Raw genomic sequence first — 24302 nt, 5'->3', positions numbered from 1 at the left:
GAAAATCTACTTTAATGTATAGCTAAAAATACTCATATAGCTCAAACCTTTCTGATAAAAGTTTGAAGTGCCACTGTTAGCATTAGGGCTAAGTTGAAATCAGAGTAGGTGGGTGCATTTCAGAAACACTTGTGCTGCCTACAAAAAGTGACCCCCATTGATGATTTTTCAGGGGTGGTGTGTGAACAGAGGTGGAAGTGTTTGGCCATTCAGAGTGAGGGCAAGAAGTATTACCTTCACTCTGAACTGGCTTTCTAATGTCAAGTAGCTAAAGCTGATTGGCTATGTGGCATCATTGTGCTGCTTACATGATCCCAGCTTGGCTGTGATCACCAAGTTTTAACACAAAAATAGAGAAGCAGCTACTAGGAAGGACAGCAAACAGCAGTGAAGAAGGTGAGCATTTGAGGTATCAGGGAACATTGTGGGGGTGCTGGTGGTGTGGCAACAGCCCTCCCTTCATGCTGAAAATGTTCATCTCTAAATATTTGGTTAGCCCTAGTTAGCACCAACTTGCCAAAAGGGTTTATCTCACTCAGATCCCTAAATCCAACAGGATTCATCAGTAATTGAAAGTGCAGAAAACTACTTGAAATGGAGAATAATTAAAGTTTGATTAGAAGAACGTGCCTGAGAATTTCCCTCCCCAAATCCTTTCAACTCTTGAATCCTGGGAGTACTGCTGCACTGCTGGACAAGTCCCTGCTTTTTGCTGCCCCCTGGTGGACATGCTGTCCTTTGCAGCTGCTGGTTAGAAGATGGGGGGATGGGCAGACTACCTTTCGCTTGCCCTCGCTTGCCTTGCCCCTTCACTGCTCTGTGCTTGCTCCCTATACTCTCCTGGGAAGGAGTTCAACCCCCACCCCCACCCCTTTCTCTCTCTCCTGGCATTGCTGAAGAAGCAAGTTATCTTGCCTGACCTGAAATTAATAGTGTGTTTCTCATCTCTCCTCTCCTCTCCGCCTCCCCTGCCCCTCCCCTCTTTCCTGCCCCACATCCCTCCCTCGCTGTTCCTTAGCAAATCCCAGTCTCTGACCAATACCTTCCCCCTTGCAGAGGCGCCGGTGCCACGGGGCAGCCTTAGTCAGGACGAAGTGCGTGCTGAGAGCATCCGCAGCCTCCGACAGAGCTTCGCCAGCCTCTTCTCCGACTGAGAGACTTCCCCCTCCATACCGCAACCCTTGGCCTCCCCCAGCCTAGGACTCCCTCCGCCTCTGCTGGGGCTTCTTCCCTGTACCCCATACTGCTCTGGCATACCCCAAAGTCTGCATCTCAACCACAAAGGACGGACCCTTCCAAAATGTATGATGAGCTCCTTCTCGACATTCGCTAGCCCCCTCGGCCAGTGGTAATCCTTGGGTAGGGGGAAGGCCAGTAGGAGCCCCTTGAGGTCAAATCTGAACGCACCTGCCCGGCGGGATCAGGACTAGAAACGTGGTCGGTGCCATGTCCCCAGTGTTGCCCAGAGGGGTGATGGTGATGCTTCTGAAATATTTTTCCTGCCCTGTCCTAAATCTGTTTAAAGAACTCCACCATCTGTTGGGACACATTTCTGCAGAGGAAGCGCCACTCATTTCCCCTTACATTCCCACTAAATTGTCCTTCTCCCCTCAAACCTGTTGACTCAGCTTCCTACTCCTGCTGTCTGCCCTGTGAAACTAATTCTCCCCATACTTTCCTACCTACTTCCTTAAGACCTCCCCACACACCTAAATTAATGGCCCCCACCTACCCCAAGCATGCAAGCGGGTAGAGAGCTTCCCTTTTCCCCTTTCATCGGAGTCCTCCACCTTGAATCTGAGGCTGCAGATTTCTCAAGTCCACGTTTGTTCTACACAAATATGCAAACTTTGTGCTCAGCTCTCTTCTCCTGGCCCTGATGCTGGGGGTCCCCAGGGCTGGGGAAAAGGGAGGGGAGAGGGGTCTCTGTACATAGCACGAGGGAGGGGACCCCTCCTGGGGCCATGTCTGTGTTTGTGGCCACAAAGGTATCTGTGTCGCTGTTTGTGAATAAGCCAGTCAATTGCCACTCACCCTCCTTGCAGTCAGCTGTTTCCCTCTTGGTAGCTGTCCGCTTGCAACAACCATTGCCTTGGCTACAGGTTCCTCCTTTCCCACCATCACCTTAGCAGTTGGCAATTTCCTTCCCCCATCTCTTGGTAACTGTATACTTGGCACGCCTTAATCCTAGTACGCATCCTCTCCACCCTGCTTCATACCATCTTTTCACTCTTATCTGACATTCTAGCAACTTCCCAGCATGTCCCTCCCCAGACATGATGACAGTGGGTCACCTTGACTGACTGCCAAGAAAGGGGATAGAGCAAGCTACACTCCCTTTCCCTTGAACAAGATGCTTTCCCTCCAATCTACTACTGCCCTTTGGATGGAGGGCCAACAATGAAAGCACTTTATCAATGCAGCTCTCCCCTCTCTGCCAACCAAATCTAGGCATCAGCCTGCTCATGAATCCAGTCTTCTCAGATAACAGCCATACTACTGCCACTGTAGCCAAGGGATGCTTCTGCCATCTTGGTCGGTGGGTGAAAAAACACCCGCATGGACATTCTGGGGATCCACATTCAAATCCCAGAGCTTGATTCCTCCTTCCACTCCCTTTTGTATATAACTCAAGAGAGAAACCTCCCACTATATTTTTGTGATTTCCCCCATCCCTAAAGCTGTGTCACCTACCCCCGCCCCCCCCTTTGAAAAACCACTGGGATGGGGGTGAAACGCCACGTAATGCGTGATGGTCTGGTCGCTGCAAAGTCGAGTGTCGTAGCTGTGTCGTGACATGACGCTTTGAGTTGTGTTTGCAACATATTGTCAGGTTGGGGAGGGGGATACCACAGGGATTCTATCTCTGTGTAATACATTCCCCTTTCCCTTCCTCAACCTCTTCTCCCCAGAGAGATACTCCTTCCCCCCAAAAATGGATCTGGGGAGGGCAATTTCAAGTGCTAACTTGGTATCTTTGTTATTTATTCTTGTCTGGAAAGTGCACCCCCTCCCACGCTTGTCTCGTGGGAATAGAGGCCTTTCCTATTGCTGTGATTCTGTCTCTGTGTGGATCAAAGTTTCAATGGATCAGTGGTGTAAAAGACAAAAATAAATATATTATATTATATATATATATTTAAAAACACACACCTCAAAACCTGCTGGAAAAAATACACGTTATGTGGCTGGAACGAAATCAATAGAGATATATATATGCAGAGAGAGATATATATGTACCAAGATATTAAACTGGATAAGTGAAGAGAAGAAATGAGTTTGTGTGTTATTGGAGGTGTGGGATAAAGGGGGAAGGACCTCTGAAGTTATAGATGATACCTTATTTCCAGGGAAGGACCCACATGTTTTGGTGCCTGCAGTAGAAAATGCATATAGTACCCCATGCTGCCTTTGAGGGCAAAAATCTGTAATAATGTCCCACGTGCCTGCAAGATTGTCTGTCTGTTGTCACGATAGTTAAAAATCAATGATTTCTTTTTAAGGCTGAAATGCTGTGGTCCCTGGAAGGCATCCCATGAACCCTAGGATTTTTCAGATCTCCCCCTCTGAGAGTGGAGGGAGAGGTCCACCCTCAAAAAGGGACACCTGACCTCACTAACCTCCTCCATAAGGCTGTGGAGAGGTCTGCAGCTGGTGCTTCTCCACTGACAAAAAGGAGGCACACTGGAAGAGATTTTTAGATCTGCAGGATCCAAAGACCTCCTGTACCCCTAGCATGCCCCCAGAACAGAGGAAGAACTATGCCAGCCCTGGAGCTGGTGTAGTTCATTTCCCTTGATAGGCTGGTAAATAGCACTGGGGGAAAATCAGCTGTCATGGTGCACGTCAGCACCAATGGCATGGGGAAATGTAGTTGTGTGATCATGGAAACAACATTTAGGGAGCAATCTTATCGGGATCGACAGTCGCCTCTGAGCTCGGGGGCAACCACCTATCCAGTGCAGGGCGGGAGGAGTGGGGAGGAGTGGATCTCCTCCTCGCTCCCCCGCCCTGCTTTTGCGGCTGGAGAGCTGATTTTGGCTGTGTTGCCATGGGACCTTGGAGCGTGGGAAGCAGTGGCCGGACGACACATAGGATGTGTCGTACCAGCACTTCGGACCTCCCTGCCCCGCCCCCAGGAACGCCCTATTTTCCCCGCTCTGCGCTGCTCTTATGAGTGCGGGGCCGATCCGTACTGCCTGCGAGGTAGTGCAGGAGGGGGTGGAGGTTGGTTATCAGGGAACCAACTTATCCTATGGCCGTCTAGCTGCTGATTAGTGGCCATAGGATTGCACCCTTAGGTAGCTTTCTGAGAAATGCTGCCAGTTCCATGTGCAGGGCCAACTAGACAGGCAGAGGTGCCCCAGTGCATGGATGAAATAGTGATATCAAAGAGAGGCTTGGATTTGTTAGACACTGGGAGAATTTAGGGACAAGCTGGGCCTGTACAAGAAGGAAGAGCTCCACTTGAACCGAAATGGAACTAGACTGCTGGCACTTAAAATCAAAAAGGTGGTAAAGCAGCTTTTAAACTAACCTCTAGGAGAAAGCCAACAGGAGCTGGGGAGCATCCGGTTTGGAATGAATCATCCTCAGGAGATGAGGGTGAAAATATTTCTGATCATCCAAATGCTGACTGGGCAGAACTAGGCCATGAATGAGGAGTGGGTCATGATACCTAGCCAAAGAGCGCAAAGGGCCATAGGCAAAAATGCACAGACATTTGGAGAAGTACACCATATATAAGCATTTCTATGTTAATGCTAGAGGCCTCTGAGCCAAAATGGGAAAGCTGGATTCTTGGCTCTAAAGGAGGACATACATATCACAGGCATAATGGAAACCTGGTGGAATGGAGGGAACTAGTGGGATATAGTAGGATATGGTCATCTCTGGATATAAACTCTATAGGAAGGACAAAGAAGGGTGTCCTGGGGACAGTGTCATTCTGAATGTGAAAGAGGACATAGTCTTAAACAAACTAGAAATCTCAAAAGGGCAGGCTTCTTCACAGAATTGCGGTGGGCGACAGTACCAGGCCCAAAAAGTGATTTAGCACTGGGGACATGCTATCACTCCCTGGCCAAAATGCTCAGGGTGATCTTGAGATGGCGAATGAAATCAGGGAGGCATCCAAAGGGTTGCAGTAATGGGTGCCTTCAGTTCCCCTCTCGCAGACTGAATAAATGCACATTCAGTCGTGATAAAAAAAAGTAAAATTTCTAAATACCCTAAATGACAGTGTCCTAGAATAGTTGGTCATGGAACCCCCCAGTTGAGGGGGGGCACCCTGGACCCTAAGTGGTGCCTAGGACTTAGTGCAAGACCTAGGCATCGTTGAATGATTGGAAACAGCGACCATGGTACTATCAAATTTAATTTATACATAAATGGGAAATTTCCAAGGAAGTCCAGCGCAATCACATTTGATGCCAAAAGAGGAAATTTAACAAAAATAAGGAGTGGGAAAAGGAAGGAAAAGTCGAGATCAAATCTCTACAGAATGCTTGGGAGTTATTCTAAACCACAGTAAGAGAAGCTCAGCTAGGATGCATTCTGCATGTTGGAACAGATAGTAAAAGTCCAAGAAGAGCCAGCATGGTTAACACGCAGAGTCGAGGAAGCTATTAGAGGCAAGAAGGCTTCTTTCAGAAAATGGAAGTCTTGCTCAAGTGAGAACAAAAAGGAACACAGACTCTGGCAAACAAAATGCAATCAATCAATAAGGGATGAATTTGAGGAGCATATAGCTAAAAACATTAAGACCAACAAAGCGTTCTTTAAATACATCAGAAGAAGGAAATCAGCTAGGGATGTGGTTGGACCCTTAGATGATAAGGGAATTAAAGGTCTGCTAAAGAAGGATAAGCACATTGCAGAGAAGCTGAATAAATTCTGTGTGTATTTCTTCACTATTGAAGATGGAGACCAATACCTGTGCCTGAACTTTTTTTTTTTTCCAGGGAGTCTGTAGAACTGAAACAAATGTTAGTGAGAAGAGGAAGAGCAATAGGTCTTATTGACAAATTAACCAATCACTGGGTTGGTGAGAATCCATCCAATTCTTTAAGAAGCTCAAAGGTAAAATTGCTGATCTACTAACAAAATATGTAACTTGTCCTTGAGATCAGCTTCTGTACCAGAAGACCGGAAAGTGGCCAATGTAACACCAGTTTTGAAAAAGGACTCCATCCAGGGGGAATCCAGGAAATTGCAGGCCAGTAAGCATCTGCTTTGGGTAAATTGATCGCATAATTAAATGTCAAATTATCAAGCATATAGAATGCCAAGTCTTGCTGAAGAAGAATTGGCATGGCTTCTGCGAAGGTCAGTCCCACCTCACTGAACATTTATCAACAAGCATACAGATGAGGTGATCTAGTGGACATTTGTGTAGTTACTTTCAAAAAGCTTTTAACACAGTCCCTCACCAAAGTCTCCTGAGCAAACTTGGCAGTCGTGCGATAAGAGGAGAGGTCATCTTATTGATTGGTGAGTGGTTAAAGAACATAAAGCAAAGATTAGGAATAAATGGACAGTTCTCACAATGGAGGGATGTAAACAGTGGGGTCCCTCCCCAGGATCTGTATTGGGACTGGTGCGTTTTAACTTGCTCATAAATAATCTGGAGTTGGGGTGAGCTATGATGTGGCCAAGTTTGCGGATGACACCACATTATTTAGTTCAAAAGGGAGTGTGAAGAGCTCCAAAAAGACACCTCTAAACTCAAGAGAATGGGCATTGAAATGGCAAACGTGGACTCAGTTTGTGGCTGCTGTGAAAAGGGCAAATTCTGTGTTAGGGGTCATTAGGAAAGGGATTGAAAATAAAACTGCTACTGTCTATACCTCAATTAATACAAATGTGGCCACACTTAAAATACTGTTTGCTGGTTGGCACATCTTAAAAAGGATATTGTAAAGGGCAGCGGTTTGGGGAGGAACAGTTGCAATGTTTGGGGCTATTTAGTCTAGAAAAAAAGGCAAGTAAGGGGGATATGATAGAAGTGTATATAAGCATGCATGGTGTGGAGAAAGCGGATTGGGTGAAGTTCTCCTCCCTCATACTATTAGAACCCAGTGGGATCATCCAATGGATCTGAACGGTGGGAGATTCAGGACAGACAAGGGAAGGACTTCTTCAAACAGCAGGGATTGAAACTATGGAATTCGTTATCAGGGGATGTGGTGATGGCCATCAATTTAGATGGCTTTAAAAAGGGGTTAGTCAAATTCATGGAGGATAAAGGCTACCACTAGCTACTAGTCCTGACGACTACATGGTACGGTCAGTATCTGAGCCAGTATGCCTATATATACCAGTTCCTGTCCTGCTTGTGGGTCTCCCGTGGGCAGCCGGTTGGCCACTGTGTGAACAGAATGCTGGACTAGATGGACCCTTGGTCTGATCCAGCAGGGCTCTTCATACGTTCACCCAAGCAAGCGCCCCGGCAAGTGCTCCCTCCCCCTAGGAGCAGTCAAAAACAAGATCACTTCTTTACCCTGCTTTAGGCATTCATCAGTGACTTTGTGGCATGACCAAGTGCTTCCTGCTCTCATCATGCTAAGAAAAGGGAAAAAGACAGCTGTGTGTAACAGGCCTGGAAGCAATGAATGGGGGCTCACAGAGGTGAACAACCATCCATGCTAATACCCCATCCATACCTTCTCCTGTTTGGTGGGGTCAATTTACTAATAGAATTGGATAGGTTGCCACCCTTTAATATAGCCTCAGGTTGCTTTGGACTACCATCTCCCACCATCCCCAAACACCAGCCATACTGGCTGGTTCTGATGGGAGCTGTAGTCCAAAACACCAGGAGGGACCCTGGTTGGGGAAGGCTGCTTTAAAGCAAACCACAGTCTGCCACTTTGGGCAGCCTCCTTGCTTTGCTGGAGGCAAGGAGAAAACTTTGCCTATTTCAGCAGTGTGCCCCCTTCCCTACATCCTGATGACTTCCATGCACTTCGTTTGAATGTCAGAAGCACCGAGAGGGCATTCTTGGCAGCTCCTTTGCATTTATGGACCTCTTTGGCCCTGGTTCTTTGCAACAGAACACAGCCCTCACTGTGAATGGAACTGGGAAGCAATGCAAGGGCCACTTCACCCCTGGGTGGCTTGATAGCCATGAACAACTGTCAGAGCCCCATGCATTTAGCTGCATGTAGATGCAGGGGACAAGTGCGTGCGCACACATGGGGGAACAGAACCGGTGCTTGGGAGCAGGCTGATGCAGGGAAGTGAGGAAGACCTATTCATCTGACTCCTGGAAGGACTGCAGTACCACCTTCCACAAGGTGCTGGGTCGCTAGGAGAATCCTTGAGGTCTAGGAAGATGCCCCCTTTTCTGTACTACAAACGAGGGCTGGACAGCAAGAGGGCTGGAAAGCAATCTCAGAGACGGATGTTGTGATGTGGCAGGTGTGAAGGGGTACATGGAGGGAGGAATATATAAACCAGACAGGGCTTAGCCTTCTATTTATTACACTGTCTACTGCAAAATCTCCACTTTGCTCTTCGTGGCACAGTGATGCCTGCTGAATCCACAGATGGGATCATGGTTTTGTTCATTTTTTATATTATTATTTTTTTTATTTTCACATCTCTCCTATTCAGGTTTCCAACCCCAAAAACAAAACAAAAAACCCTGAAACAGGATGAGACCCATGGAAAAAAAAAAAAAAACCAGCTGGGGAAGATGGAACCAAGGTCACCCTAGAGCGGGGACGCTCCAGTGTGTTTCCTGCTTTGGCGAGCCCGACTGGGAGCGAAGGTTTGGGTGGGGGTGCCGATCCATATCAAAGCTCCCTGCAGAGCTCAAGCACCCCCTCTGTTCACAGGAGCAGGGAAGATGCCTAGGCCTCTGGCTGCCCTCCTGGGACTGACTGGTCCCTCTGTCTCCCCCCGCAGGAAGGACTGAGGGTAGCAGGCACTGGTCTCAAGGGGGAAGATGGCCTTTGGTAGCAGTTCCACTAGGGTCACGTTAGCTGCGGAGCCACAGGGCAGGTGGCAGAGCGAAGAAGGTCAGTTCTTCATTGTGGGCCACCCGATGGAGCGCTGGCTCAGAGGCACTGCGCTCGATCTTGGGCAAAGAGTGCTGGAGCGACTCAATGGAGGCTAAAATCTGGAAGAATGGAGAAGGAGGCGTTAGACCACAGCCCTGTGCCACGAAAGCAGCCTTCCCCAACCTGATGCCCTCCGGGAGTGCTGGATTACACCTCCATCACTCCCAGCCAGCAGGGCCAATGGTGAGAGTTGCACTAGGAGGGCACCAGGTTGGGGAAGGCTGCCGTAGGTGAGTAGCTAGATGCCAAACCAGATAAAACTGTTACACATCTGTGCACGCACTGATCGTCTTCTGTCCCTGTTACCCAGGGAGTCAAAGGCCTGTCCTGCAGCTTTGCTCCCAAAACGTCTTCCCAAGGAACCAAGGGCACGCAACTCAACACTGCACCCCTGGCTCTAAGCTGCTGGGCTCCCCTCCCCGTAAGGGGATATGAGAGAGGGGCAGGACAGGACAGAAGCTTACACAACGTGGAGGTAGCGGGCAGACAGACCTTTTTCTCCCATTCATATAATGCTAGAGCACCCAATGAGATTGACCCCCGGATGGCAGAGAGTCCGTCTTCACACAACACGTCATTAACGTCACAGAATTTGCTGTCACAAGAACATCAGAAGAGCCGTTCTGCTGGATCAGGATGCGGGTCCATCTGGTCCAGCATTCTCTTCACACAGCGGCCAACCAGCTGCCCACGGGAAGCCCACAAGCAGGAGCGCAAAAGCACCCTCCCACCCATGTTCCCCAGGAGCTGGCACATACAGAAGCATACTGCCTTTGATACTGGGGCTCACGTACAGCCATCACGCCCAGAAGCCATTCATAGCCCGATCCTCCGTGGATTTGTCTAATCCCTTTCTAAAGCTGCCCAAGCTGGCAGCCAGCACAACACAAGATGGGGCAAGGGCTGGTGGCTTAGGAAGCTCTGAAAGGGGAACAGGCAAATCCACAGAAGAGGGGCAGTCTATCAATGGCCACTGGCCATCCTGGCTAAATGGAGCTTCCATGCGCGGATGCAGTGCACGCCTCTCAATACTAGCCTCTGGAGGCGGCAAGCAAGGATTGCCCTCTAGTGGGTTTCCAGAGGCATGTGGATGCTGGAACAGCTGAACCTCCACCCGACCCAGCAGGTCTTTCTTATGTTCTCATGTGGATCTCTTCATGCATGCATCCCCCCCCCCCCCCGCAATGGACTCACCTGAGGGAAGAGGGGTCTCTCCTCGCGCTTGAATTTAAGGCAGTCGCCCATCAGCCTGCGCATGGCTTTGGGGCAATTGCTGTGCACCTTGCTAAGGTCTGGGGACAGGTAACCCCGGCCAACCATGAATATAATCTGGAAGGAGTAGGGGAGATGTTCCATTAGAAAAGGAAGAAGAAAAAAGGAACCTCTCTGGATATAAACAGACCCCTCCCCTCTCCCCTCCCCCACCTCTTCCCAGGGGGAAGGTGGGACCGCTGGAGAAACGTGGGAGACGCCCCAAAGCGGTGGAGGCGGAGGAGACGCTGCAGGTTTGGGAGTGGCTTTGAGAAATCACTCTGGCGCCGCCTGCTGCCCAAACTGAGTACCTCACGAGACAACACTGAAGAAAGCTCGGAGAGGGGTTCCGGCCCCGGTGCAAAAACTGCTCCTGCAAGCTTGCAACAGCCCTGGATACCGTTGGGTCCCAGCCCTTCCTTCTTTACCTGGTCCCGGTTGTTGATGTGACTGTAGGGAAGGGTCCCAGAGAGGAGCTCATAGAGAACGACTCCATAGGAGTAGACATCTGACTGAAAGCTGTAGGGGTTCGGGTCCTGCATTCGAATTACTTCAGATGCCTGAGGAAGCCCAGAGGGAAGGCATTCAAGTCCAGGAAGCGGGGGAGAAACTGATGGGCTGTTTTTCTCCCCCCCCCCATCCATTTGCTCCCCTTCTTTCAACATCTACCCATCCCAATACTAACCAGAAGCAGCCTGGCCCTTTCTGGGCCTTGCCTCACGCCACACTCACCATCCAGAGTATGGAGCCACTGGGCTGTTCCACCTGCTGTGAGCCGCTCCAACGCGTCTTCACCGTGGCGAGGCCAAAGTCACCGATTTTCACCGTCAACCCTTCATGCAGGAAGATGTCTGCGGACAGCAGGTGAAGGACTTTCACATAGGCCTTTAGCCTGAAGCGACTGCTGTTCAGGTCAGCTACAAGTGCCAAGCCCAAGAGGTACTGTATCCCTGGACCCCATGCTGAAGAACTAATTTTCATTACAAGCGCTTCCGCCATCTTGGAACCGCCCTCTCACTGAAAGATCGAACAGTGCAACCCTCTCCTTTCGGCTATGTCTCCAGATCTTTTGGCCTACAACTCCCATCAGCCCTACCCAATGGTAAAGGTTGATAGGAGTTGTAGGCCAAAACCATCTAAGGGCTAACAAGTCGCTCACCCCTGTGCTATGACATCTTTGTTCAGTTCCTCAGGGAACTCCGTGTGACTCAAGCCCCCACCCAGCAAAGAACCTTTGAATCCCTGACCCGTGCGGAAGAGCTGGACGGGAAGGATACTGTTGGATTTGAGGTCCCGGTGGATTATGTTCTTCGCGTGAAGGTAACTAGGGGAAAGAAGGAAAGATCATTGTCAGGTGTGTCACACTGCCTATGTGCACACATGCGCGTATGCACACAAGTGCACACGTATACCAGGCGCGCAGCCTGCAGAGTGAGAATCACAGCCATAACGGCTTCTCCTTCAAATTACCTTCACTTCCATTCCCCTTATTCAGCTGCCCTGGAATGGCATGTAGTTCACAATTCACCCACAAGACCGCTCCTGCTATAGCATACCAGTACCTTGGCACCCGATGGAATGCCTCCTCCCATACCTACCTGCCCATACCATAAGATCATCCGCAGAAAGCCTTCTTCTGGTGCACCTCTTTCAGAGGCCCAGAGGGCATCAACCAGAAAGGAGGCATTTTTGGTGGTGGCCCTCCAGCTCTGCAACATTCTCCCAAGGGAGGCTTGCCTGATGCTCACTCTGCTATCTTTTCGGCACCAGGCTAAGACTTCCCTGTTCTCCCGGGCTTTAAAGTCTTTTAATGTTGTTTCAAAATCTTTTAGGGAGCAATCCTATGGCCGCTCGTCAGCGGCTAGACAGCCATAGGATATCTTGTTTTCTGGGAAGTGACCTTCCCCCCATTCCGCGCTGCCTTGCAGGCTGCCCCGAGAAGCCCTGTGCTCCACACTTGTGAGAGGAGTGCGGAGCGGCCGAAATGGGGCATTCTGGAGCAGGGAGGGCGGAAATGCTGGTCCGAGACATCCAATGTGTCCTCCAGCAGCCTCCTCCCTCGCTCCGCCCTCCTGCGGCTAGACAGCTGAAATCGACTGTCTAGCCGAAAATGCAGGGCAGGAGGAGCGCGGAGGGGACGATCCCCTCCATGCTTCTCCTGCTTGGATTGGATAGGCGGTCGCCTCTGAGTTCAGAGGCAGCTGCCTATCTGCATAGGATTGCGCCCTTATTATTTCAGTCCCAGCATGTGGTTTTATCTCTTATGTCTGATATTATATTTTATCCTGTGCTGGCATGTTTTTTGGTTGCATATTGTTTGTTTTTACTGGGATGTCCTTTGTAGTGTTAACGTCCCGTTTAAAAATTGTAGGACGCTTAGAGAAGTTGTTTTATGAGGCGTTTTAATAAATCAAATAAATAGTGTTTTTAGAAATCCACCCCTCTCTCCTGGGGAACAAAAGCCCATGATGACGCTTGTTTCTCCACCTTCAGCACACACTCGGGGCCCCCCTGCTAACCCTCCCCACCACGCACTTCTGCCAGATGTAGCGGAGCTTGTAAGAGCAGCTCTGCAGGTCAGGCACCGATTCCTTAGGCCCCGGGCTCCCTGCCTGCACACTCACTCCATGCCCTGCGCCGTCTGCCGGGCCACGTCAATCCGCTGCACCATCTCCAGCGGCGTCTCCTGCACGTGGAGGTGCTGGTAGAGGCTATTGCCTTCGCACCACTGGGTGATGATGGCGAAGCTGGGCCGGGTCATGAAGCCCATGAAGAGCAAGATGTTCACATGGCGAGTCTTCCTGTGGGGTGGGGGGAAGGAGCCTAGCGTCAAAGGCCTCCCGGCCAGTGCTCCAACCCCCCCTTTGCCTGGCTCGGGTGCCTCCCCCGGCCCAAACTGGTCGCCACCCCACCCCGCCTTGGGACAGCTGGAGGGCTCTGGCCCCTACCTGAGCACCTGCATCTCGTTCTTGAAGGCCTGCACCTGCTCGCTGGTGGGGTTGGTGACCTTGAGGATCTTGACGGCCACGTCCCCGTGCCAGCGGCCCTTGAAGACAGTGCCGAAGGACCCGGTCCCAATCCGCTTCAACATGGTTACCTCGCTGTTGGAGACCTCCCAGTAATAGCTCGAGTCCCGGTAGCCCAAGGATTTCTGCAGGCAGCCAAGGTGGAGCCAGGGAAAAGGAGGAACCGCGGAGAAAGCCAACGTTAGGAAAGCGTTTGGGGACTCCGTGTCAGCCCCCTCCACGACACCCTGCTCCTATGAGCCCCTTGACCCGCCGCAGACTCCCTGCCCAAACAGCCTAGACACACTGTCCTCCTCCCAAACCCCACCCGGCCTCCAGCGCCAAACTTCCGGGGCAGTTTAGGGAGCCCGTTCTCTTGCCTCTCAGCAACAACAACTGCCCTTTCTGCGGCCGCCATTTTGTGGCGGCCATTGCCCAGCAGCTCACGCCAAGTTGCCTGTCTCCCCCCACAACACTCACAGGTTTCTTCTTGTCTTCAGCAGGGGCTTTGCGCTCCCTCGGGGACTCGCCGGGAGACTTGGGGTGTGGGGAGCGTCGGCCAGGAGAAGGAGCAGCTACGCTGGAGATGGGGGGAGGTGGTGGGGTGCGAGGAGGCACCTCAGGCCCGGCCACGGCTGTGGCAAAAGCAGAGAATATGGCTTTGCCTCACTCGGCTCCACCACAGACACACACATATTTCCTTATTCAGTGTTAGTGTGCTTCCATAGAGTGGTTTTCATAGAGATTTATAAAATAAAGAATGGTGTGGAAAGAGTGGCAAAAGAGAGAGATTTCTCCCCTTCTCATAATAATAGAATTTAGGATTGGCCAAGGAAATGGATTGGCAGTAGCCTGTATAGGGTTGTACACTAGGAGATCTGTATCCCTGTTCCCCACTGCCAGGTTCCTACAGAACAGAGTCCCTCACCTCCCCCTACTGCCAATACACACGCCATTTAGCCTCCACTTTGCTGAGACCCTCACTCACCCTCTGCATTGTGGCTCCTGCTTATGATCTGAAAAAGAAAAGGCAGAGGTCAGGGCTCAGTGGGTGGCTACAAAGAAGCAGGGGAGGGGAGGGGAGGGGAGGGGAGGGATGAGTTGGGTTTGCCTGCACCAGGATACCACCTTCTCTGGGGAGACTTGGGCCTAGTTCTCAGGGGGCAGTAAACTTCTAGGTCTGGGCTGTACCACTTCAGACTGCTCATGTGACTGAATGCTTCCCAGTACAATGCTCTCTCGCCACATCCATGAACACAGAAAACCAGCCTACCAAGGAGAAGGACTCTAGCCTAGCTTCTCCCTGATACACTTGTTTTCTATGTACAGGGAATTATGATTACTATGAGAAGCGTTCCATCATGGGCCCCCCACTGCAGTCTGAATTAGTACAGTCCAATCACAGATTTACTACCCCTGTAACTACTAGGCCACCATCTCAATGACTAATTGGCTGCCACACGGGCAGAACTTTCCTGTGGGCTAGATTTACTTGAGACTGAAGAGACGGGGGCTTCGTTTCCCTGCCCCCCATAGTCTCAGCTCACTGAGAGCATTTCTGCACTACACATTTAATTGATCCCTGCAATTCCTGATTCTAGAACTGACTTGATTCCTGTGGCCTGACTTGATTTCCTTCCATTTCTCTTGTCCCCGTTGAGCCAACGGTATGCTGAACAGAGTAGCATGGCCCCAGCAAATCGTTTTATTTATTCAGAGCATTTTTTTTTATCCTGCTCCGAGTCAAAAGTCAGCCATTGTCAGGAGCTGCCCCTTTTCAGCGTGCAACTCCTCTGCTGAGGGAGCTGCACTGGCTGCCTATTCGCTACCAGGCCAGGTTGAAGGTTTTAGTACTAGCATACAAACCCCTAAACAACTTGGGACCAGGATACCCGAGAGCGAGCCTTCTCCCCTACCAACCTGCCCGGTCACTGAGGTGATTGGATGGCTTGCTCCTGGTGGTTCGACATGGGCCCAGGCCCGATTGGAGTCCACCAGGAGAAGAGCCTTCAGCGTGGTGGCCCCTTTCTTTGGAATTCCCTGCCCCTGGAGGTCAGGCAGGCACCAACACCACATTGTTTCAGGCGCCTCCAGAAAACAGCACGGTTCCAGGAGGCCTTCCTCAATTGACCAGTCACATTTTTTATTGGCATTGTGTATAATTTATATACAGAAGTATCATTTTAATGTGGTGTTTTTAATCTTTTTATTCTTCCTGTTGTATGCCTTGTGTTCTCTGCTCCAAAATCTGTTCTAGATACGGAGCGGTATATAAATATTGTTAATAAATAAAAAATAAATAAAAGGGTCCCAGAGTGGCTTTCAAGAACTAGACAGTCCCAACCTAAGAACGTGTGAGATACAAGGAAAGGGAGCAGGAGGGAGGAGGGAATTCCTGCTGGCCGGGAATGGGGCCCTTCACACTGCAGAATGGGGCCCAGCGCCCAATCTAGCAGGCTGACCTGAGCCCCGTTCTGCAGGGGGACCACGGCCCAGCTAGTCATAACTGGCCGGAGCAGTCCTACTCAAGTCAGCAGGGGGATGGGGCCAGCGCAGCTCCTGGGGCCAGTCCAGCTGTGCCAGGGGCCATCATGGGAACACCAGAAGCTGACTTACGCCGGGTCATAAGACCACTGGTCTGTCCAGTCCAGTATCGTCTATCCCGATTGGCAGCTGCTCCCTGGGATCTCATGCAGGAACCCTTCCCAGCACTCGGGACTTACCTTTCCGGAAGGTTCTCCTGTTTTATGGCAATGAATGTGAGGTATTGGTTTTCTTTAGTTTTTATGGTTTTATTGTAAATTGCTTTGAGCACTCACTGAATGGAGCGCCCATTCAAGAAATAGATTGATTGATTAAATAATTAATGTTAACTAATGTTAATAAATGCTCATTGTTATGTTAATCAATGCATATTAAATAATTATGTTAATGCTTAATTAATAGTAACACCCTAATGTTGTTTATCAATATTAAATCATGCTAACTAACTAATCAGTTGATGCTAATTAATGTTATAATTAATTAACTGATTAGAGATTCTTTTAACTGGCGATGCCAGGGACTGACACCAAGGTCTTCTGCCTGCACAGCATACGCTTTACCCCCTCCCCATCACATCTCCTGCGTTCCCTGGTGGGTGCTGATGCTCTGTGCTCCTTATGATTCTGCGCATGTACAAACACTGATGTGAGGGACGGAGGGCTTGGGGGCTCAGCAGGACAAAGGAAAGGGGCCAGAGGGGGCGTGACTCTGCCAAGCGCCTCACTCCAGCTTAGGGTCACATAGGAACACGGGGTTATTATGCTGGCGAGTGGGGAAGTACGGGGAACAATGACAACTAATTTACCCCAGGGTCAATGCCACCAAAGCATATTGCGTATACAAGCAGATACAGAAATATGCCTGATCTACTTTTCATGAGCCGAAGTGCCTCCATCTTGGCTGCGGGACTCCACCAGGCTGCTAAAGGCAAAGCTTGTTTCTGGATACAGTCGCTGCTCTGCCGTGAAGTATACAGGGAGTCAGTCACACCCAGCCCTTTGATCATGATCCTGTTCAGCTTGGTGGTTCCTGACAGATGCCGCCCCCTGCGGAGGCCAACCTGCCTCCTATCCCCTTCTTCTTCCTAGGGTCACATCTGCAGATCAAGTTAAGGTTGGGAGTAATTGGATGTGGGCATTTTCTTCCTTTGATTGGCTCTAATTCACAAGGGGCTTGTGAGGTCATGAGACCCAGATCCACACAGGGGCCCTTTACCATTTCAGACTGCAGGTGGTGGGGGCCGGGTTGGGTCACGTGACGAAAATCCCTCCACGTAGAAAACCAGCATGTCAAAGATAAGGATAGGCTTGAATCCTGCTTCCCGATACCTAGTTTTCTACCTGCAGGGGAATTCCTGTGTATGGAGCAGCATTCAGTCATGTCAGCCAGCCACCGTAGCATAAAGTGGTACAGCTCAGACACAGATGAAGTACGTCAGCGAGAACAAGGCCATGGGGAATGCCCTGATAGGAAGTTGATGGGCAAGAAGAAAAGCCCCTGTATTAAAATAGGAAAGAGGACCCCAGTCTTCTGGATGGTATCTTTTCGACAGCTACTTAGCTGGAAGCTAAGTGTGATCAAATGGTGGCAGCTACCCTGGACTGGGTCTGGGTGCCAGGAGCCTGCTGGCGCGTTGAGACCTGTCCCTGGATTTCACACAAGCCGCAAGGGAACCTGTGTGCACATTGCTCGGCGCCCCCTGGTGGCCAGAAATGCCCCAGCTTCCCTTCCCAGGATGCTCCCAGGACTGGAGCAACAGCCCCCCCGCCCCTGCCACCTAAGAGGGAAGACCTCACCTCAAGGATGCTGCTGTCCACTGGGCTGGTGGTGCTGACCATGTGGACGTTCGGAGTGGAAGTGGAGCGGTGGCGCTGCAGGCGCTGCCCGTCGCTGAGAAGGCTGGGGAAGCTGAAGGCGTCTGGGCTGAGGGGCGTTGGCTTGCGTGAGCTGCAAGGGAAAAGGAGGATTGTGTGAGCTGCAAGGGAAAAGGAGGATTGTGTGAGCTGCAAGGGAAAAGGAGGATGGAGTGGCCTGGCACCGGTGCTGCGTAGGGCCCACCCATCATCCAGCAGTTTGGGTGAGAACATAAGGAGAGCCCTGCAGGATCAGACCATGGGTCCGTCTAGTCCAGCATTCTGTTCACACAGTGGCCAACCAGCTGTCGACCGGGAGCCCACAAGCAGGACACGAGCGCAACAGCACCCTCCTGCCCATGTTCCCCAGCAACTGGTGAACATAGGTTCACTGTCTCTGGTACTGGAGGTAGCACATGGCCATCAAGCCTAGTAGCCACTGTTAGCCTCCTCCTCCAGGAATCTGTCCAACCCCCTTTTAAAGCCATCCAAGTTGGTGGACATCACTACGTCTTGTGGTAGCGAATTCCATAGTTTATGTGCTGTGTGAAGAAGCCCTTCCTTTTAGGTACAACAGGGAGAGTCTGGCCTGCTGGAGGTGGAGCTACAGAACTACAGCCGCAGCCCCCCACACACCCGCCTTTGAAAATGACGAGGCCCACAAACCTATTCTTTAAAAAAAGGTAATGCAACTTTTCCTTGAGTTTATCAAGCATGTGACATTGCTTGATAACTGCCTTGGTCATGCAAAAAGCAAAGGTAAGAAAAGAAAATCCAAACTCCATATTTGTGTAATACAGCTTTCCTCAACCTGGTGGCCCCAGGTATTTTGGACTTCAACTCCTATCAGCCCCAGACAGTATGGTCAATGGTTGGGAATGTTGGGAGTTGAAGTCCAAAACATCTGGAGGGCACCAGGCAGGGGAAAGCTAGTATAATACCGTTATTAAGTCAACTTAAATAAACAGTGTGCAAGCTTTTGGGACATCCAGATCTCTTCATCACACAAAATGTCATAAAAAGCAGGGGTGTGTGTGTGTGTGGATGTTGAAGTTATGATGTCTGCATGGTCAGAAGAAATGGGGGTAGGGTTTTTTTTGCAGGCGTTCAAACTGGGCTCTACCAGGTGATACGATAATTTCAGGTTTTACCTGGAACTGCCCCTAAGACCACTAGCAAAGAAAGAATCAAACCATGTTTGAGAAACAAATGAGCAAAGGGCTGGATGCGCCCGATCTCATCTGACCTCAGAAGCTAAGCAGGGTCAGCCCTGGTTAGTACTTGGATGGGAGACTGCCTGGGACTCAGGCCCCCTTCACTGAGCAGGGGTTGGACTCGATGGTCTTGCAGGCCCCTTCCAACCCCATGATTCTAATATAAGCTCCAGCTGAGAGCTGTCAGAATTTTATACAGCCCCATACTGCCCCCTGGTGGCGATCTTGAGGCCGCACGCCCCACACACGGTTGGCTGGCGAGCCTCACTTACCTGATCACTTGAGGGGTCATGGGTTCGTGGCCGGGCCGGGCCGGAGCAGCAGGGACACTATCTGGCCAAAATGCAGGATACTGCCACAACTCGTGGCTGTAAACACTACAGGGAAGAGAAGTGCTATTGAATACCAGGGGAACGAGGACCGAGACGATCTCTGGGGCTTCAGCCTTGATGTGGGGGTGGGGACGGGCCTCCAAAGGCTACTCACGGCTTATGCGCAGTAGCGAGATCCACACAGACTGTTGGCACTCGGCTGCTGCAGTGCTCGTGGAACTTGTAGCCGCACGTCTGGCAGCGGAAGCCGTGGAACATGAACTTAAGGCAGAAATCACAAAAGGCGATGCTGAAGAAAGTCTTCCGGACCTGCCCGAAGAAACGGGATCTAGGTCAGAGGGGGAGAAGCAGCGCCAGAGGCATTAGGGCAGGGAGGGACCTTTCTGGTGTGCCTGGGGGGCAGGTCTGTCGGCAGGGCTGTGCAAGTACATGGTGAGGCTGGGCAGAAGAATCTAATGCCACCTGCCCCAACCTGGTGCCCTCCACATGTGTCGGACTACATCTCCCATCATTCCCAGCCAACACTGCCATTTTGGCTGGGTAACGGGGACTGTAGTCCAACACATCTGTGGTGGGCAGGGTTGGGGAAGGCTGATCTAAAGTCACATCTGCACAAGAACAAGCAGCTTCAGGGTAGCAAGCCTTTAATGCTCTTTAACTCGCCTCTGCGATTGTATGGGCCAGGAAGGACTCCATCACGTGATTTTGCTGCAGGCACAGAGCCTCTGCAGTGGGCCAGTCCGGTACAGAAGGCAGTCTTGGGGTAGGGAGAGAGGGGGCTAAGGGGCTTCCATAACAGAGGTGGGGAAGCTCTGGATGATGTCGGACTCCAACTCCCATCAGCCTCAGAGGGAATGGCCAATGCTTGGGGATGATGGGAGTTGTAGTCAGGCAACCACACCTGGAGGACCACTGGTTCCTCACCCTTATTTTGTATATGGTCTCTCAAGGGGCAGGGCTAGCATGCCTCAGGCAAAGCAACATGCTCTCGGCGGACTCACAAAATTGTGCATAGTGAGCGGTACGTCCTCCAGAACTTCCACGGAGAGCTCGGCCCCCTCTAGGTTGACCAGGTCAGTGTCCCAATCCGTGATGGTCTTTCGCCTGCACACAGAATGGATGTGAGGAAAGACCATTCAGCTGTGTGACCCAAAGGCCGCCATCCTGAGGCTCCTCTCCTGACAGCCCTGCTCCCATCTCTAATACGAAACTGCAAAGGGATGCACACTGGACAGAAAGAACTGCCCCCCACCAACAGCAACATCTCAGAATCTGTCCACATAATGATGAGTCCCAACCCCTTCACTAGTGCTCAGGGTACAGTAGACCTTGGGGTCCACTGGAAGTAATCCCCTCATCCCACCCTGAAACCGCACAAAAGCCAGGAAACCACCACGCGCTTGGAGGCTGGGGGAAGGGAAGGGGGCGCGGCCATCCAGGGAACCCCAGAGGGCCAGATGAGGTTCTGCAGCCCTCCTCTAGCCCAGCGCCCTGCTTCCAACAATGCCAAGGCGGGTGTTTTGGGGAGGGCGTGAGGTCAAACCGCCCTCCTTGCAGTTGCCCTCTAGCGACTGGTATGCCAAGGTATGCTGCTCCTGGATGTGGAAGTGCCAGTTAGCCACCTGGCTAATAGTGCCCTCCCCACCTCCGAAGCTGGATACTCGTGATGCAGAATTTTGGGAGGGACGTGTATGTGTGTGCACAGACACGTGTGCTCCGACTGGCAGTGTTAATTTTCATTTGCTGCTCCCCCCGCCCCATTCAGCTGAGGGTCCTCAGCCCGTCCCCCGTCCCCCAAGGGCAGCCTCCTCTCTGACAGGAAACACTCACCCATCTGCCCTTTTCTTGTAGACAACACAGCAGTCTTGGTTGAGGCCACGCACCTTCAGGGCCTTGTCCAGGGAGCTGTAGATAGTGGTGCCCGGCCGGACAGTCACCTGTGAGGAAGCAGGGAAACGGCTGTATGGGCAACGGGGCTGGCAACAGGGCGGCAACGTGGAATCGCCCTGAACTGGTCCTTCTCTCAGCCCTGCTCCCATCAGGCTCCCTCCAGCTGCATTCGTCCGTCCATGCTGAGGAAAGGCCAGTACGGATCTCCGACTCCCCCTTCTGAGGTCGGAGCGCTGTCTCTGACCTTGGACTCAGAACAATACTACGGCCCTGGGATGGTTTTCCAGGGACTGTAGGATTGCTCTCTAAACATGCCATTATTTGGAGCTGGGTTCAAATTCCAATCCAGTCGGATATTTAGGAGGGTGCTGGGGAGAGTGCTGGGATCCTTTGACTCTCTATACAGCTGCCCCCAAGTGGGGAGTGATTGGAACTGCACCTCATCTTCCTGAGTGGCAGGGAAGTTTTCTCAGGTTCTGGATTGGCCCTGCCCACTCAGGCTGGCCACTGGACCCTCCTGGACAGAAACGGCTAGGAAAGGCTTCCTGTCTGGGCTGGGACCTTGTCTGAGCAACAAGGGCTTCCTGGTTCCAACTCCTCTGGCTTTGTTCCTTGGCTCCAGGAACTTACTGGAAGGCAACAGAAGTCAGGGGTGTTTCTGAGCACAGGGAGTGGGATAGCAGTTCAGATTCTGAAGGAGAGCCTTCAGACATGGGGGAGGTGTTTTCCCAGGCTAGTCCAGATATGAGTAGGCCTACTTCTCAGGTTACAAACGTCCAGATGGCTGAACACGAGGGTCCCTACTCACCCCCCGCCCCCCGGAGAGGCTGCGAACAGGAGATTGACCTAATAGATGCCAGGTGCAGACGCAGAGCAAAGAAAGAGAAGGCAGGGGCAGAACTTAGACGGTCTACTCGATTGGGCTTGTGTGAGAAGCTGCGCTTAGAGACCTCATGAGAAGAGAGGGACCTCCCCCGCTTAAGTCAGGTTAGTGAGATTGCCTCCCTCTTCAAATGGCGGGCAACTCTCGTAAATCCCATTTGGATCCCCTGAAGGTATTCTTTGTAGACAGAGAGTTTCTCTGAGAATTTGCATCTGTATGACCCTGTGAAGTAACAGATTAAAAGCTGTAGATTGAAGCCTCTCGTCTGTGTATGTTTGAACACTGAAGGGAAGTGGGGGCCAAGGGAATCATGACAACAGGTCAATTTGAGTCTCGGGTTCAACAGTTCCACTGCTGCCCTCGAATTTGCTCAAACACCTCCTCTGTGAATTCTGATACCAAATATTGGCCAAATGTTTGGTGCGTAGCGATATCTTATCTCAGCATTTGATTCTGATGTTTTGTAGCATTTGATGGCTGACACAGAATAATGTTCAGTCCTCCTGATAGCTGAGATGCAACAGTCCCCAGAGTATAACAACACATCTTTGATCTGTGACTGTGTTTGATCACTGCCAGCTTATTATGGCATTTTCATATTGGGCATTTGACTCCCCCCCGCCCCCAAATGTTGATGTCAAACTTTGAAGTCAAAATCCACAGTTTGACATTTAAACAGACTGCTTTCTTTTGCTCCAGCGCCAGTTACGGTGGTCCTTGACTACAATCCTATAGTCCGATCTGGGCCCTTCTGCCTTTCTGGACTCACTGAATGGCTGTACTCAGCCTCAGTTTCCCCACCTCTATAAAGGGAATCACGGGACCCCAACTCTAGGGTCTATTAAAGAACCATTATTTTATTTTATTTATTTAAAAATAAATCCTGCCTTACTAGTTCAAAATTGACTCACTCAAGGCAGCTTACAAAGCAAATTTAAAACGGATAAAATACAATAAAAACACAGCAAAAGGAGAAGATTGAAAATAAAATGTCAACACATCAAACTGGTTTATTATAATGGAGAGAAACCAGCAGGATTCACCTTCATCCCAAACCAGCAAACAAGACCTACTTTTTTTTACCATATACATTCTCCTTCTTCTCTTTCACTCTTCCTCTGTTTTTCTCCTCCTCTCCCTTTCTGCCTTTTTCCTATTCTCTCTCTCTCTCTCTCTCTCTCCATCTTTTTTCTTCCCTTAAAAATGTAAACAAACATGAAAAGAGTGGCAATTCTGCTGACCTAAAATGTTGCCCACTTTAAGCCAGGGTGTGACGCAGTCTGGGGTCATAACCCACCAGTGGATTCCTTAAAGCGGGTGGGCAACTTGGACTCCAACAACAACTCCCATCAGCCCCAGCCAGTATCACCAAAGGTCAGTGGTAATGGGAGTTGTATTCCAGCAACGTTGAGAGCAGGGGTCCCCAACCTTTTTGGACCTTTGGACTCATTTGGGAATTTGAGACCATGCTGTGGGCACCATCGCAAAATGCCTCACCAGTGGGTCGCCACTTTGGTGTCTACCTGTTGTGTCTATGGATCTTAGGCTGCATCTTACTCAGCAAAAACGTTTGCTCCATGTCTGTTGGGCACTGCAATGTCTCTTTAATAAGAGATTGTCTAATCCAGCTAATTGCTGGCGGTGCAACGCAATTAATGCTTCTTTTAAAAATATGTTTTGGCGATGTCCAGCAGATGCTTCTTTCTGCGGGGAGGTTACTACGCAGATAAACATTATACTGGAACAGTCTTTAATCACAGTCACTGATGAACACTCTTTTAAACTATTACCTACTTCGTGGAAATTAACAAATGGTCAGTGTAAATGGTTCCCCTGCGCCCTTCTGACAGCTAAAAGACTGAACCTAAAACACTGGAAGGATAAACACTCACCTCCTATGATGCAATGGATTGAGGACCCTACAACGCTTTCAGTATTTGAAAGGGTGACACAGACATCATCAAATGAATACTTATTAGGATATTTGGTCTACTTTTGTTGCAGCTCGTGTAGAATTGCTAGAAAGTTGCATGCATTTCATATGAATCCATGTAGGTATATTCACAAAATGGAAAAAAAAATAACATTTTTGGGGGGAACTTGTGGGCATCATGGTGCCTGCGGGCACTGTGTCAGGGACCCCTGATCTAGAGAGCCATGGGTTCCCCACCCCTGCATTAAAGGATGCTACACAGATTGTTCACAGTCCATGGGAAACGCGAATGGCCCCTTGTCTGTGCAGAGTGCTCTGAATGACTCACTCAC

The 24302-nt window shown here is 50.6% G+C and overlaps 2 protein-coding genes across 3 annotated transcripts in view; one reads left to right on the top strand and one right to left on the bottom strand.

The window, feature by feature from the left end:
- Nucleotides 1-1154, top strand: part of SYN1 (synapsin I) — a 147993-nt gene extending 146839 nt beyond the window's left edge. The window contains exon 13 of the mRNA XM_084836269.1: nt 1019-1154. Coding sequence (XP_084692395.1) covers nt 1019-1154 — 136 coding nt within the window. The remainder of the gene's footprint in view (nt 1-1018) is intronic.
- Nucleotides 1028-24302, bottom strand: part of ARAF (A-Raf proto-oncogene, serine/threonine kinase) — a 29550-nt gene continuing 6275 nt past the window's right edge. Inside the window, exons 1-15 of one of the 2 annotated variants that reach the window (XM_084836271.1) lie at nt 23121-24294; nt 21095-21201; nt 20266-20368; nt 19419-19573; nt 19205-19309; nt 17662-17812; nt 14310-14337; nt 13802-13956; nt 13265-13467; nt 12941-13117; nt 11594-11640; nt 11049-11167; nt 10745-10876; nt 10260-10394; nt 1028-9124 (exon numbers count right to left, since the gene is read on the bottom strand). In XM_084836271.1, coding sequence (XP_084692397.1) covers nt 8984-9124; nt 10260-10394; nt 10745-10876; nt 11049-11167; nt 11594-11640; nt 12941-13117; nt 13265-13467; nt 13802-13956; nt 14310-14337; nt 17662-17812; nt 19205-19309; nt 19419-19573; nt 20266-20368; nt 21095-21201; nt 23121-23129 — 1767 coding nt within the window. In that variant the 5' untranslated portion in view covers nt 23130-24294 and the 3' untranslated portion in view covers nt 1028-8983. Of the gene's footprint in view, nt 9125-10259; nt 10395-10744; nt 10877-11048; nt 11168-11593; nt 11641-12940; nt 13118-13264; nt 13468-13801; nt 13957-14309; nt 14338-17661; nt 17813-19204; nt 19310-19418; nt 19574-20265; nt 20369-21094; nt 21202-23120; nt 24295-24302 lie in introns of those variants that run through there. The other variant, XM_084836270.1, reaches the window with a different exon arrangement.

This window comes from Heloderma suspectum, chromosome 2 (genome assembly GCF_057233095.1).
Source record: "Heloderma suspectum isolate Gila_16-S chromosome 2, 16-S_ref, whole genome shotgun sequence".
In the NCBI taxonomy this organism is placed as follows: Eukaryota; Metazoa; Chordata; class Lepidosauria; order Squamata; family Helodermatidae; genus Heloderma; species Heloderma suspectum.
Note: the sequence above shows the minus strand (reverse complement) of the source record. Positions and strands in the feature narration are given on the sequence as shown.